At 40.3% G+C, this 15,768-nt stretch overlaps 1 protein-coding gene and 1 non-coding gene across 2 annotated transcripts in view; one reads left to right on the top strand and one right to left on the bottom strand.

Annotated features, from left to right (window-relative positions):
- Positions 1–15,617, bottom strand: part of LOC113778451 (2-methylene-furan-3-one reductase-like) — a 58,603-nt gene extending 42,986 nt beyond the window's left edge. Inside the window, exons 1-4 of the mRNA XM_027323863.1 lie at positions 15,399–15,617; positions 14,948–15,268; positions 14,492–14,651; positions 14,286–14,383 (exon numbers count right to left, since the gene is read on the bottom strand). Coding sequence (XP_027179664.1) covers positions 14,286–14,383; positions 14,492–14,651; positions 14,948–15,268; positions 15,399–15,617 — 798 coding nt within the window. The remainder of the gene's footprint in view (positions 1–14,285; positions 14,384–14,491; positions 14,652–14,947; positions 15,269–15,398) is intronic.
- On the top strand, positions 166–272 carry LOC113778925. The gene has a single exon (XR_003469390.1). It is a non-coding gene; the product is annotated as a small nucleolar RNA R71 (small nucleolar RNA).
- Positions 15,618–15,768: the final 151 nt, after the last annotated feature.

Below are 15,768 nucleotides of genomic sequence, written 5' to 3'. Positions count from 1 at the left end.
CTCTCATTGGCCCATTGGTAGTTATTTGCTGCCATTTCTTCTATCAAATTATGAGCTTCTTGGGGTGTTTTACCCATTAAAGCTCCACCTGCAGCTGCATCGATCATAGTTTTAGTAGAAAAAACTAAACCATTATAGAAGGTTTGTATGATTAACCACTCCGGCAGTCCATGATGTGGACATTTCCGAAGCAGATCTCTAAACCTTTCCCATGCCTCATATAATGATTCACCTTCCAATTGGCTAAAACTAGTGATATCCATTCTAAGCTTAGCAGTCTTACCTGGTGGAAAATACTTATTTAAGAATGCTCTTGATAATTCATCCCATCCAGTGAAAGTATTGGGAGCATGAGAGTGTAGCCAAAGTTTGGCCTTATCTCTCAATGAAAATGGGAACAATCTTAGCCTTATAGCATCATCACTAACTCCATTCATTTTAATTGTATCACAAATTTCCAAGAATGTAGCTAAGTGTGTATTAGGATCTTCTACTGCATTACCTCCAAATTGAGATTGTTGAACCATTTGGATAAGTGATGGTTTAATCTCAAAGTTGTTAGCATTTACCGCAGGCCTTGCTATGCTCGTTTGTGAACCTTGTGTTCCCGGTATAGTAAAATCTCGCAGAACTCGCCTATTTAGGTCATTTTCCGCCATTTCTTCTTCAAATGGTAATTCTATCAAGATATCTTCTATTGGCTGCCAAACCTCTTGTTCCTCTTGATGCAGTGTATTCCTCCTTTGTCTCCGCAATGTTCTTTCAATTTCAGGATCAAAATGTGCAACTTCTCTATTTGATCGGTGCATGCACTACAAAAAAAAATAAGAGAAATTTTTGCAGTTTTAATTCAACAACTTGGATAAAAACAATGAAAATGTCTAAATTAATAGAGATGACTAGGCCCTAATATTGCCGCTCCCCGGCAACGGCGCCAAAAACTTGACGGGTTCTTTTTGTATCAATGCAAGTTTAATTCCGATTTTACACCCGTTGGACTGCAAGTATACAGGTCGCAATTTTAGTACAAGATGCGTATCGGGTCGATCCCACGAGGAGCAATTTAAACAATTACTAAGCCCCTGTTCTCTCTATTATTTAGACTTACAATTAATTTTGAGCAGAGAAAATCTAATGCTGTAATCTACAAATCTGATATACAAATCTAGTTTAACAAATGCTGAATGCAAATAGAGAGAAATTTCACTTAATGAAGATTCTAGGGATGTAGATTCCACTTATGGCATAAACTACACAAATAAATGGATTTACTTCTTGCTATTATTCTTGCTTAACCAGAGATTTATTTCCAAGATTACCAAGTCTCATTTCCATGATGAAATGGCTTAGAGCAATATAGATTTCCCTATTTCCATGGTGAAATACTACTACAACTCTGTTTTGATTCATGAAATACTAAGTAATCCACTTAAGTGTATTTCTATTTTCATGAACATACAACTCAAGCTCTACTCATGTGTTTCCATTGTTATTACCAATTCTCATTGAACAATAACAACTGTAAACAAGTTATTGGTGATCAATCAATAACAAGAAATCACAGCTACACAAGTAGACAAGTTAACTCAAGATATAACAAGTGTAAATCACATTCAATTAGTATTATTTAGCCATAAGTTTCATCTACTCCCTAGATGAAGGAGTTTAGCTACTCATGAATGATTTAACAATCAAATTCACAAGTTTATTAATGCAAAACATCATAAAGTACAAGTATAAGAAAGATAAAAGAAAGCTTAGCCAATTGAAGGTGAAGCTCTCCAATTCCTGCTATGTTCTTGCATAATATGATTACAAGTGAAAAATCCCAAAAAATGCTTCTCCAAGTACTCCTATCTAGAGAGAAAAAAATGTTACAAAATGAAAAACTAGCTACGTATGGTATTCCTTGCTTCTCCCTTGTGTTTCTGCATAAAAGATGGTAGAAATTCCATTCCTCTCACTTCATAATTTCCTCCACTTAGATTTTGTAAAAAGAAGTCAAAGATATGATGTTCCTTTTGTCCACACTCATTTGGTCTTATCTTTTATTGCAGAAGCATGTGCCACCGATTTCTGTCCCTCAAAATAGCTGTAAAAGTTGTGAGAAAGGTAAAGAAAAACGGCTGTGCCACTTGCTGAGGAGAGAGACAGATCCGAGCCTCGGATCTGAGGAGTGATAATGGATCCGAGCTCGGATTATAGGATCCGAGGCCTTCCCATGATGGATCCGAGGTCGGATCGTCCTGACCTCGGATACACTCCGCCAGAAGTACAGACGAGGGGTCGGATCCCTCTTGTACACACGGATCCGAGCTCGGATCCGTGTTGAGCATTTTTCCAGTTTTTCACTTCTTCCCTTTTTCTACATTTTTGCTCCCACTTTCTTGTGTACTTTGTCCTCTGGATGACCCTGACATTTCTTTCAACTTGTGCATGAATTTCATACATCAATTACCTTCACAATTTCACAAAATTACGCATTAATCCACTCATTTATCAATTTCTTAACTCTTAAACAATATTTAAGCAATTATCACCAAAAGAGTTCAAATATGGCTTTAATCTTCTCAAAACATACCAAAAATTCATGCCAAATTCGTACAAAATGTACGTTAAATATTCACTTATCATGGGGCAACGTATCTCTTTTCCTGTGATGCACCCATATATGGCTACTACATGACGTTAGCATGTGAATTCGTGTATATGATTATCTGTCAAACTTGATATGTATTTGTGATATGTATTTGTATATTTGATTCTGTGCCTCCTTGATCTGGCGTGTTATGTGCGTATATGTTTACTTGTGTATTTGGCATGTTGGAATTGGTGCTTAGTTAATTTACTATGTTTATTCACTAAAATACCTTTTGGGAAAAAGAAAAGAAAAGCGAGAGAGAAAAACATATCTATGGACGGGAGACGTAGTCGTGGACGAGGTCGAGGCCGGAGAACTGAGCGGACCCCGGAATCAAGAGGAGAAAGGGAAACGTCAGCCGAGCAAGGGCAGGGATCAAGAGCTGCGACTGGAGACCAAATGGCAACGGCAATGCAACAGATGACAGATATCTTGGCAAGACTGGTGGATCAACAAGGCCAAATACCCGTAACCCAAAATCGGAACCCTGAGATGGGCGAGGATAAGGCTCTTGAAAGGTTCCAGAAGTTTGCTCTGCCAAAATTCCTTGGAGGGCCCGATCCGGACATGACTGAACAATGGATAGAAACCATGGTTAATATCTTCACAGCCCTAAACTACACTGAGCAAAGGCAAGTGAACTTTGCAGTATTTCAATTTGAGGGACCGGCCCGATCATGGTGGAACATAATTAGAGCAAAGTGGGAAAGAGAACAGACCATCTGGACATGGGCGAACTTCATAAGAGAATTTAACGAGAAATACCTCCCACCTTTATTTCAAGAAAGGAGGGAGGAGCAGTTTATTGGGTTACGCTAGGGAACGTTAAGTGTGGCTGAATATGAAACAAAATTTACAAGATTATCCAAGTTTGCTTCTGAACTGGTAGCCACTGAACGGCGAAGAGTAAGACGGTTGATACAGGGATTGAATTTGGACATCCAAGAGGCGTTAGCCGCGGCGCAAGTGAATACTTTTACGGAGGCCCTTGAGAAGGTTCAACGAATCGAGAATGCAAAGGCACAAGTAAAAGCCTCCCAAACTCGGAAAAGAGGTGCAGTTGGTAGTGTGATTGAAGAATCTCCTAGTGAATCAATAGCACATTCTAAAATGCAGAAAGTTAACTTTTTGTCCTACCCGCCATGGACAGTAGGGGCGGGAAATGAATGGTCTACCAAAGTAAGCCAAACCGGATATGGGGAGACTTCTCCAGAAAGCCAAAAAATGGCTTCCTACTTGACTTGTGGCTATTGCGGAAAGGCCAATCATACTGAGAACGATTGTTGGCGGAAAGGGCGGAAGTGCTTGATTTGTGGGACTGGTGAGCACCAAGTTAGCAACTGTCCGAGGAGACAGTCACGCGGAGGTAGTAATTCGCAACTGGAGGGAGCTAAAACAAAACAAGCAAATGAAAGAGGGAACCGAACTAGTGGGCCAGCAAAAGCTTATGCATTAGGCACCCAAACAGTTCCGGACTCGTTTGATGCAAATGAAGGTAAAATTTCGAGGGCGAAATTTTTTTAAGGGGAAGAGGGTGTGAGACCCCGTAATTTTCTCATTTTCTGGGTTTTATTCTATTTAATGGCATATTTTCTGCATTTTCTTTATTAGGAAAATTTCTAAATAATTTTTATGAGTAAATATGCTTTTTTAGATGATTTTCTAGTATCGATTAGTTTTTGAGAAATTAAGAACGTATACCGGACGTGGGACCCGCTAGTGCGGAAAGTTCGGAAAAATTTGACCAGTTAGGTTAAGTTTTGGATACCGGGTTTAATTTATCATGTGTTAAGAGATAATTAGAGGTTTGCTAGATTAATGAGTATGGAGAGACAAGAAGATAAGTTTACACATAAAAGGCGCCACATGTCGCGTTTCTATTCGAGGGTGGACTTTTGACCAAGATATTTTCTTTCCTTCTTAAAACTAATTTTGACCAAAAATCATCTTCCATTTCTCCCTCTTTGGCCGAACTTCTTGGTGGAAAAGAAGAGAAAAAAACTCCCAACTTCTTTCTTCAATTTCTTGCTTGAATCTCACAAATCAACCGTTTAAATTCCAAAATTCTCCACAAAAGTGAGTTGCTAAACTAGTTTAAGGGGATTGGTGGAGCCATTTGGGAAGAACAAGCCCTAGCTATCTTGTTTCTTGAGGTTACAAAGGTGAGTGGTTAAGAAATTATCCCTTTGTTGGTTTTGATGTGAAATTAGTAGAGGTTAGTAGTTAAAGATGCAATTTTGTGGAGTATTTCATGAATTATGGTTGTGTTGTCTAAGTTTTCTATTTATTGGAAATTTTTCTGTTTTCATATGATTAATATTGTTTGATCATGTATGATGGTCTAGTATGGGTTAGAATGAAGCTTTGGTATGATAATTGTAATGATTAGTGGAAAATTTCTGGTTTGAAGCAAAAATTTCCAGATTAGGGTTTCATTTTCCCCAATTCTGCCTGGCACTGTTCATCATAGTTAGAGGCCGAATTAGCCTTGGGTTAAAACATGAAATTTGTAGGGAATGATATTTTAGAGATACCTACAAAATTTCAGGTCAATCGGAGCAACGTATCTTGTGAAAAGACTGAAATACCCCTGCTGCCCTGTTTTTACCCGAACTTGAGAATTGCTTCTGTGATTGGCTAATGTGATTGGGAATGCTTCTGATTTGGTTGTTGATGTCTTCTGAATAATTGTAGCCTTGTATCTTAGCTTTCGGATGGCTTTGGAATCACTTGATTTGGACTTAGGTACCCTGACATATGATGTTTGAACCAGAATGCGGTTGGTGAACTTGTTTTTGCGGTTCTGGTTTAGTATATTAAATTTTTGACCTGACTGCACTAGAAACAGGACTGAGTAGCCTTCTTCAACATTGTAGCACTATCTCTTAGCTTCGAAACTGTTTGTCTTTCACCTCCATCCGATAATCGTAGTGCCAATGGTGCCGAAACCACAAAATGATGTCAAAAAATTGTTTTATGGTTTCGAGCTTAACTTTCATTTCCGGACTTTTCCCTAACTTGAATTGTACTGGTACTACTTGGAGCTTACTGAACGGCTATTGAAATTAAATTGTTGTGTGTGTACCTTTGGGTTTGAATAAGAAAAATAATGAAGCCAAAAATGGCTGGAAATAGGAAAATACAAAGGGCGTGCTGCCCAAATTTTCGCTCAAGGGCTAAGCTTCTATTTGAACTTGTATATTTTTGTTTGGCAAATACTATGCCTGTTTTCCATCTTAAAACATGATACCTTTTCCATTTGAACCTTCAAATGTTATTTACTACTTCATACCAAAATATCGAGGTATGACCTAAGGTTTTCTCAGTCAAGACATGTAGGCCATAATACCTACTTGAATGTATATTGATTTTGAACCACATAAACGATTCCGAAAAATAATATTTCTGAGCCTATCTGGTTGGATTCCGACTTGACTTTGATTCAAGTGTTTTCCATTGGAACTGTTATAACCCTTTGAGTTTGGTTTATGACACCCTAGTTGTTTCCGTCCACAGATCCAAATGGCTTTATTTTCACTTTAAAGTCGCCTTTATCCGTTTTACTCGTAACTAGTCGAGTTCCTTGATTTCACTCACTTGTTTTGCTAGATGAATTGTAATATTCTTTCTCGTTGAATCATAGGTTTTCTCGGTGACCGAGGGTAAGATCCGATAGGACATTTTGGACGTTATTTAGCATAATTCGGTGAGTGTTCCTTGTTTGTTGTATTTTCTTGACTTCATGACTTGTATTATTGTTTGATAACGTGTTAAGTGCTTTCAATGATTTCCAAAATGAGTTTTCTAGGCGAGTGTGTACTTTATCGCACTCGACCTAAATAAATGTGAAATTTTCAAAGATTGAATGATTGGAACGTACTTGTGCATGAATGTAAGCTTTTTGGCTGAACTGGGCCCTGCCCCTTGTTACCGATCGACTCGAGTCAGAAGCGGATTCGGTCGGGCGATTTGGTGACCTGGGTGAACGTTTGGTATACTCGAGTATTACCTTGTAGGTTGGTGGAGTTGGTGGAGCCTGGCCAATGTCCAGGAGAAGGTGAATAAAAGAACTAACGAACGAACGAACGAGGGTTTTATGTATAAACGAAAAATGCATTTTCAAATGAATGAAGGAAAGGGGAATGACAGGAGAACGAACGAATGAACGAACGAACGTATCCTTTTCATGTATAGTTTATTGTAAATGATGTAACTATTTCTTGATTTATCGTTTGATTTATGACTTGATTCTATGTTCGGAACCTCACTGAGCTTTTAGCTCATCCCTTTAGTTTGGTTTTCCTTAACAGGGGAAGGCGAGCAAGGACGAGAGCTCTGTATAGACTAGCTTTGTCTAGTTCTTTGGTTTTGTAATGGTTCTCGCCCTAGTGCTTGGCACGGGCTGGTTGTATGGTGACTTGAGAACTTTTGTTTTCTCGACGGTTGTACTTCTTTCTGTGATAGCAATATATATAAGTTTTGTTTTAAGTTGTGGATTCTCGTTTTTCTCTTTCTTGTGGTTCTATTTCTGATTTGTGTGAGTGAACGACTGAATTCCCGGCGAGAGTTGGGCAGGCGGTCCACTGAACCCTCTGGTTCGCCTAAGGGGGAAGTGGGGCTGTCACAGTTGGTATCAGAGCTTAGGTTTCAGATCTCTGTAGTGTATCCTAGGCTAAAGTTTAGGATGCCGGACTGTGGGAATTCGATTTGACTTTAAAGTTAAGCAATTGAGGGATAAAACCTAGAGCCTGCTTCGCGTGGTTTCTGCGCGGAGTGAGCCTGGACTAAGTGGTGAATGAATATGAGGGACTAAGTGCTCGTTCGAGCATAAGCCATGAATTGTGAATGTTATAGGCTTTACATTTTCTTATGGTATTTGAGGATCATAGATAGGTACGTCGGGTAGGAATTTCGATTGTAGATAGTTTACTCTTGGGACTGGCCAGCTCGAGATGTGAATTGTCTTATTTCGGATTCTTGTGCCCGAGTACTCCAAAGTTGAGGTGGCGTTAAGTACTTGGAAATTACATTTTGGGAACATGAACAGGCTTTGTCTGGCTAGAATGAGCACGAGAGGTCAATGGACATCAAGTTGAATAGAAAGTGACGTGAGAGACCGGACGGGGTTAACCGGGTGTGGGGCAACGTATCTCTTTTCCTGTGATGCACCCATATATGGCTACTACATGACGTTAGCATGTGAATTCGTGTATATGATTATCTGTCAAACTTGACATGTATTTGTGATATGTATTTGTATATTTGATTCTGTGCCTCCTTGATCTGGCGTGTTATGTGCGTATATGTTTACTTGTGTATTTGGCATGTTGGAATTGGTGCTTAGTTAATTTACTATGTTTATTCACTAAAATACCTTTTGGGAAAAAGAAAAGAAAAGCGAGAGAGAAAAACATATCTATGGACGGGAGACGTAGTCGTGGACGAGGTCGAGGCCGGAGAACTGAGCGGACCCCGGAATCAAGAGGAGAAAGGGAAACGTCAGCCGAACAAGGGCAGGGATCAAGAGCTGCGACTGGAGACCAAATGGCAACGGCAATGCAACAGATGACAGATATCTTGGCAAGACTGGTGGATCAACAAGGCCAAATACCCGTAACCCAAAATCGGAACCCTGAGATGGGCGAGGATAAGGCTCTTGAAAGGTTCCAGAAGTTTGCTCTGCCAAAATTCCTTGGAGGGCCCGATCCGGACATGACTGAACAATGGATAGAAACCATGGTTAATATCTTCACAGCCCTAAACTACACTGAGCAAAGGCAAGTGAACTTTGCAGTATTTCAATTTGAGGGACCGGCCCGATCATGGTGGAACGTAATTAGAGCAAAGTGGGAAAGAGAACAGACCATCTGGACATGGGCGAACTTCATAAGAGAATTTAACGAGAAATACCTCCCACCTTTAGTCCAAGAAAGGAGGGAGGAGCAGTTTATTGGGTTACGCTAGGGAACGTTAAGTGTGGCTGAATATGAAACAAAATTTACAAGATTATCCAAGTTTGCTTCTGAACTGGTAGCCACTGAACGGCGAAGAGTAAGACGGTTGATACAGGGATTGAATTTGGACATCCAAGAGGCGTTAGCCGCGGCGCAAGTGAATACTTTTACGGAGGCCCTTGAGAAGGTTCAACGAATCGAGAATGCAAAGGCACAAGTAAAAGCCTCCCAAACTCGGAAAAGAGGTGCAGTTGGTAGTGTGATTGAAGAATCTCCTAGTGAATCAATAGCACATTCTAAAATGCAGAAAGTTAACTTTTTGTCCTACCCGCCATGGACAGTAGGGGCGGGAAATGAATGGTCTACCAAAGTAAGCCAAACCGGATATGGGGAGACTTCTCCAGAAAGCCAAAAAATGGCTTCCTACTTGACTTGTGGCTATTGCGGAAAGGCCAATCATACTGAGAACGATTGTTGGCGGAAAGGGCGGAAGTGCTTGATTTGTGGGACTGGTGAGCACCAAGTTAGCAACTGTCCGAGGAGACAGTCACGCGGAGGTAGTAATTCGCAACTGGAGGGAGCTAAAACAAAACAAGCAAATGAAAGAGGGAACCGAACTAGTGGGCCAGCAAAAGCTTATGCATTAGGCACCCAAACAGTTCCGGACTCGTTTGATGCAAATGAAGGTAAAATTTCGAGGGCGAAATTTTTTTAAGGGGAAGAGGGTGTGAGACCCCGTAATTTTCTCATTTTCTGGGTTTTATTCTATTTAATGGCATATTTTCTGCATTTTCTTTATTAGGAAAATTTCTAAATAATTTTTATGAGTAAATATGCTTTTTTAGATGATTTTCTAGTATCGATTAGTTTTTTAGAAATTAAGAACGTATACCGGACGTGGGACCCGCTAGTGCGGAAAGTTCGGAAAAATTCGACCAGTTAGGTTAAGTTTTGGATACCGGGTTTAATTTATCATGTGTTAAGAGATAATTAGAGGTTTGCTAGATTAATGAGTATGGAGAGACAAGAAGATAAGTTTACACATAAAAGGCGCCACATGTCGCGTTTCTATTCGAGGGTGGACTTTTGACCAAGATATTTTCTTTCCTTCTTAAAACTAATTTTGACCAAAAATCATCTTCCATTTCTCCCTCTTTGGCCGAACTTCTTGGTGGAAAAGAAGAGAAAAAAACTCCCAACTTCTTTCTTCAATTTCTTGCTTGAATCTCACAAATCAACCGTTTAAATTCCAAAATTCTCCACAAAAGTGAGTTGCTAAACTAGTTTAAGGGGATTGGTGGAGCCATTTGGGAAGAACAAGCCCTAGCTATCTTGTTTCTTGAGGTTACAAAGGTGAGTGGTTAAGAAATTATCCCTTTGTTGGTTTTGATGTGAAATTAGTAGAGGTTAGTAGTTAAAGATGCAATTTTGTGGAGTATTTCATGAATTATGGTTGTGTTGTCTAAGTTTTCTATTTATTGGAAATTTTTCTGTTTTCATATGATTAATATTGTTTGATCATGTATGATGGTCTAGTATGGGTTAGAATGAAGCTTTGGTATGATAATTGTAATGATTAGTGGAAAATTTCTGGTTTGAAGCAAAAATTTCCAGATTAGGGTTTCATTTTCCCCAATTCTGCCTGGCACTGTTCATCATAGTTAGAGGCCGAATTAGCCTTGGGTTAAAACATGAAATTTGTAGGGAATGATATTTTAGAGATACCTACAAAATTTCAGGTCAATCGGAGCAACGTATCTTGTGAAAAGACTGAAATACCCCTGCTGCCCTGTTTTTACCCGAACTTGAGAATTGCTTCTGTGATTGGCTAATGTGATTGGGAATGCTTCTGATTTGGTTGTTGATGTCTTCTGAATAATTGTAGCCTTGTATCTTAGCTTTCGGATGGCTTTGGAATCACTTGATTTGGACTTAGGTACCCTGACATATGATGTTTGAACCAGAATGCGGTTGGTGAACTTGTTTTTGCGGTTCTGGTTTAGTATATTAAATTTTTGACCTGACTGCACTAGAAACAGGACTGAGTAGCCTTCTTCAACATTGTAGCACTATCTCTTAGCTTCGAAACTGTTTGTCTTTCACCTCCATCTGATAATCGTAGTGCCAATGGTGCCGAAACCACAAAATGATGTCAAAAAATTGTTTTATGGTTTCGAGCTTAACTTTCATTTCCGGACTTTTCCCTAACTTGAATTGTACTGGTACTACTTGGAGCTTACTGAACGGCTATTGAAATTAAATTGTTGTGTGTGTACCTTTGGGTTTGAATAAGAAAAATAATGAAGCCAAAAATGGCTGGAAATAGGAAAATACAAAGGGCGTGCTGCCCAAATTTTCGCTCAAGGGCTAAGCTTCTATTTGAACTTGTATATTTTTGTTTGGCAAATACTATGCCGGTTTTCCATCTTAAAACATGATACCTTTTCCATTTGAACCTTCAAATGTTATTTACTACTTCATACCAAAATATCGAGGTATGACCTAAGGTTTTCTCAGTCAAGACATGTAGGCCATAATACCTACTTGAATGTATATTGATTTTGAACCACATAAACGATTCCGAAAAATAATATTTCTGAGCCTATCTGGTTGGATTCCGACTTGACTTTGATTCAAGTGTTTTCCATTGGAACTGTTATAACCCTTTGAGTTTGGTTTATGACACCCTAGTTGTTTCCGTCCACAGATCCAAATGGCTTTATTTTCACTTTAAAGTCACCTTTATCCGTTTTACTCGTAACTAGTCGAGTTCCTTGATTTCACTCACTTGTTTTGCTAGATGAATTGTAATATTCTTTCTCGTTGAATCATAGGTTTTCTCGGTGACCGAGGGTAAGATCCGATAGGACATTTTGGACGTTATTTAGCATAATTCGGTGAGTGTTCCTTGTTTGTTGTATTTTCTTGACTTCATGACTTGTATTATTGTTTGATAACGTGTTAAGTGCTTTCAATGATTTCCAAAACGAGTTTTCTAGGCGAGTGTGTACTTTATCGCACTCGACCTAAATAAATGTGAAATTTTCAAAGATTGAATGATTGGAACGTACTTGTGCATGAATGTAAGCTTTTTGGCTGAACTGGGCCCTGCCCCTTGTTACCGATCGACTCGAGTCAGAAGCGGACTCGGTCGGGCGATTTGGTGACCTGGGTGAACGTTTGGTATACTCGAGTATTACCTTGTAGGTTGGTGGATGTTGGTGGAGCCTGGCCAATGTCCAGGAGAAGGTGAATAAAAAGAACGAACGAACGAACGAACGAATGAGGGTTTTATGTATAAACGAAAAATGCATTTTCAAATGAATGAAGGAAAGGGGAATGACAAAAGAACGAACGAACGAACGAATGAACGAACGAACGTATCCTTTTCATGTATAGTTTATTGTAAATGATGTAACTATTTCTTGATTTATCGTTTGATTTATGACTTGATTCTATGTTCGGAACCTTACTGAGCATTTAGCTCATCCGTTTAGTTTGGTTTTCCTTAACAGGAGAAGGCGAGCAAGGACGAGAGCTCTGTATAGACTAGGTTTGTCTAGTTCTTTGGTTTTGTAATGGTTCTCGCCCTAGTGCTTGGCACGGACTGGTTGTATGGTGACTTGAGAACTTTTGTTTTCTTGACGGTTGTACTTCTTTCTGTGATAGCAATATATATAAGTTTTGTTTTAAGTTGTGGATCCTCGTTTTGCTCTTTCTTGTGGTTCTATTTCTGATTTGTGTGAGTGAACGACTGAGTCCCGGCGAGAGTTGGGCAGGCGGTCCGCTGAACCCTCTGGTTCGCCTAAGGGGGAAGTGGGGCTGTCACAGTTGGTATCAGAGCTTAGGTTTCAAATCTCTGTAGTGTATCCTAGGCTAAAGTTTAGGATGCCGGACTATGGGAATTCGATTTGACTTTAAAGTTAAGCAATTAAGGGATAAAACCTAGAGCCTGCTTCGCGTGGTCTCTGCGCGGAGTGAGCCTGGACTAAGTGGTGAATGAGTATGAGGGACTAAGTGCTCGTTCGAGCATAAGCCATGAATTGTGAATGTTATAGGCTTTACATTTTCATATGGTATTTGAGGATCATAGATAGGTACGTCGGGTAGGAATTTCGATTGTAAATAGTTTACTCTTGGGACTGGCCAGCTCGAGATGTGAATTGTCTTATTTCGGATTCTTGTGCTCGAGTACTCCAAAGTTGAGGTGGCGTTAAGTACTTGAAAATTGTATTTTGGGAACATGAACAGGATTTGTCTGGCTATAATGAGCACGAGAGGTCAATGGACATCAAGTTGGATAGAAAGGGACGTGAGAGACCGGACGGGGTTAACCGGGTGTGGGGCAACGTATCCCTTTTGTTGTGATGCATCCATATATGGCTACTAAATGACGTTAGCATGTGAATTCGTGTATATGATTATCTGTCAAACTTGATATGTATTTGTGATATGTTTTTGTATATTTGATTCTGTGCCTCCTTGATCTGGCGTGTTATGTGCGTATTACTTGTGTATTTGGTATGTTGGAATTGGTGCTTAGTTAATTTACTGTGTTTATTCACTAAAATACCTTTTGGGGAAAAGAAAAGAAAAGCGACAGAGAAAAACATATTTATAGACGGGAGACGTAGTCGTGGACGTGGTCGAGGCCGGAGAATTTAGCGGACCCCGGAATCAAGAGGAGAAAGGGAAACATCAGCCGAGCAAGGGCAGGGATCAAGAGCTGCGACTGGAGACCAAATGGCAACGGCAATGCAACAGATGACGGATATCTTGGCAAGACTGGTGGATCAACAAGGCCAAATACTCGTAACCCAAAATCGGAACCCTGAGATGGGCGAGGATAAGGCTCTTGAAAGGTTCCAGAAGTTTGCTCCGCCAAAATTCCTTGGAGGGCCCGATCCGGACATGGCTGAACAATGGATAGAAACCATGGTTAATATCTTCACAGCCCTAAACTACACTGAGCAAAGGCAAGTGAACTTTGCAGTATTTCAATTTGAGGGACCGGCCCGATCATGGTGGAACGTAATTAGAGCAAAGTGGGAAAGAGAACAGACCATCTGGACATGGGCGAACTTCATAAGAGAATTTAACGAGAAATACCTCCCACCTTTAGTCCAACAAAGGAGGGAAGAGGAGTTTATTGGGTTACGCCAGGGAACGTTAAGTGTGGCCGAATATGAAACTAAATTTACAAGATTATCCAAGTTTGCTTCTGAACTGGTAGCCACTGAACGGCGAATAATAAGACGGTTTATACAGGGACTGAATTCGGACATCCAAGAGGCGTTAGCCGCGGCGCAAGTGAATACTTTTAAGAAGGCCCTTGAGAAGGCTCAACGAATCGAGAATGCAAATGCACAAGTAAAAGCCTCCCAAACTCGGAAAAGAGGTGCAGTTGGTAGTGTGATTGAAGAATCTCCTAGTGAATGAACAGCACCTTCTAAAATGCAGAAAGTGAACTTTTTGTCCAACCTGCCATGGACAGTACTTCTTTCGGTTGTGCTTCTTTCTGTGATAGCAATATATATAAGTTTTGTTTTAAGTTGTGGATCCTCGTTTTGCTCTTTCTTGTGGTTTTATTTCTGATTTGTGTGAGTGAACGACTGAGTCCCGGCGAGAGTTGGGCAGGCGGTCCGCTGAACCCTCTAGTTCGCCTAAGGGGAAGTGGGGCTGTCACAGACCACAAACACGAAAGTCGGGGGAACCACTGGCCCGGCCGGACAGATTGTCACCACCCTTCCGCCTTCTTTTACTGCCTTGATACCCCTACTACTCTCACCTGCTCATTTTCACACATTGCAGAATTAAATACTAGCATCAGAACTTTTGCATGCTGCAGAAAACACGGAGGAAGAGATTGATTTGATTACTTAGGATTCATTCTTACCAAAGGCATCGAATACCACATCAAATTTCTCTTCCAAATCTTCATACTTGTTCTTCTTGTAGTCGATTGCCAAATCAGCTCCTACGGTTTTAAGTAACTCCAATTTCCCAGCGCTAGAAGTTGCTGCCACTTTGGATGCACCAAACACATGCTTTGCCAGCTGCATCAGATCAAGAACTCATTTCAGTCAATGCATGAATTTAGGTAGTACTATGACTTATCGTCGTCTCCTCTGATCAAAGGTCAATCTTCAGAACTACTTTTAATTGATCATAAAGTAGTTTTTTTGGTCTGCCAAGTATGACTTAGTATAGTACTGCTACAGCTTTTTGTTGATTGATTCTCAATAATTATCATTTATCACTAATTCTTTGGAACTGACCAACTAGAGCTGATTTTTGCTAGGTGTTTTAAACTACTGGAAAACCAGGGGAAAAAAACAAACACATGAAATACCTGAATGATGAAAGATCCAACTCCACCAGCACCACCCAGAACAAGAAGTGATTTACCAGCTGAAAGCCCAGCGCTTTCAAGGCCCCCGTACGCTGTTTGAACTGCAAGAGGAAGACTAGCTGCCTCGGCAAAACTCAAATTCTTGGGCTTCTGAGCTAGAACCTTCTCATCCACTGCAGTGTACTCCGCCAGTGACCCACTATCCTTTGGGTAGTGCGCTTGCTCGTGAATGTCTCCGTATACTTCATCCCCAACCTTGAATTCCTTTACTTTGCTTCCAACTCTAACTACCACGCCCGCAACAACGTATCCAGCAACAGTCTACCAGATCAAAAAACACAGTAAATCTACACAAGGACTATCTATCTAGTGACTAAAAAAAACAACAATTCCACCCCCTCCCCAGTCCCCACCACACACACACACAACAAAAAAAAAAATAGAGGTTTACCGATAGAGGACAGTCAGTGGCCTTGAATGATCCACCCATGCGTTTGAAGTCGATTGGATTCAGGGACGCAGCAAGTACTTTGATCAAAACCTGGTCGCCATTTATGTTAGGAACATCAACCTCAGATTCCAACTTAAGGACATCCTCGGGTTTCCCATGTTGGCCATAGACCCAGGCCTTCATTTTAGAGGGGATGTTAACTGGAGTACTGGTTGCCATGGCTAAATAATTTGGCTGAGATCTACTACTATTTCTTTCTTTTTAGGTTATGTATGGGATGCCAATAGCGTCAAGGTATATATGAGTCTTGCAGTTGCAGTTTTCAATGTCAACAATGGTTAGATGATGGAAATTGGATTTGCATCTGAAA

Source organism: Coffea eugenioides, chromosome 7 (assembly GCF_003713205.1).
Source record: "Coffea eugenioides isolate CCC68of chromosome 7, Ceug_1.0, whole genome shotgun sequence".
NCBI lineage: Eukaryota > Viridiplantae > Streptophyta > Magnoliopsida > Gentianales > Rubiaceae > Coffea > Coffea eugenioides.
This window is presented reverse-complemented; position numbering and strand designations above follow the sequence as displayed.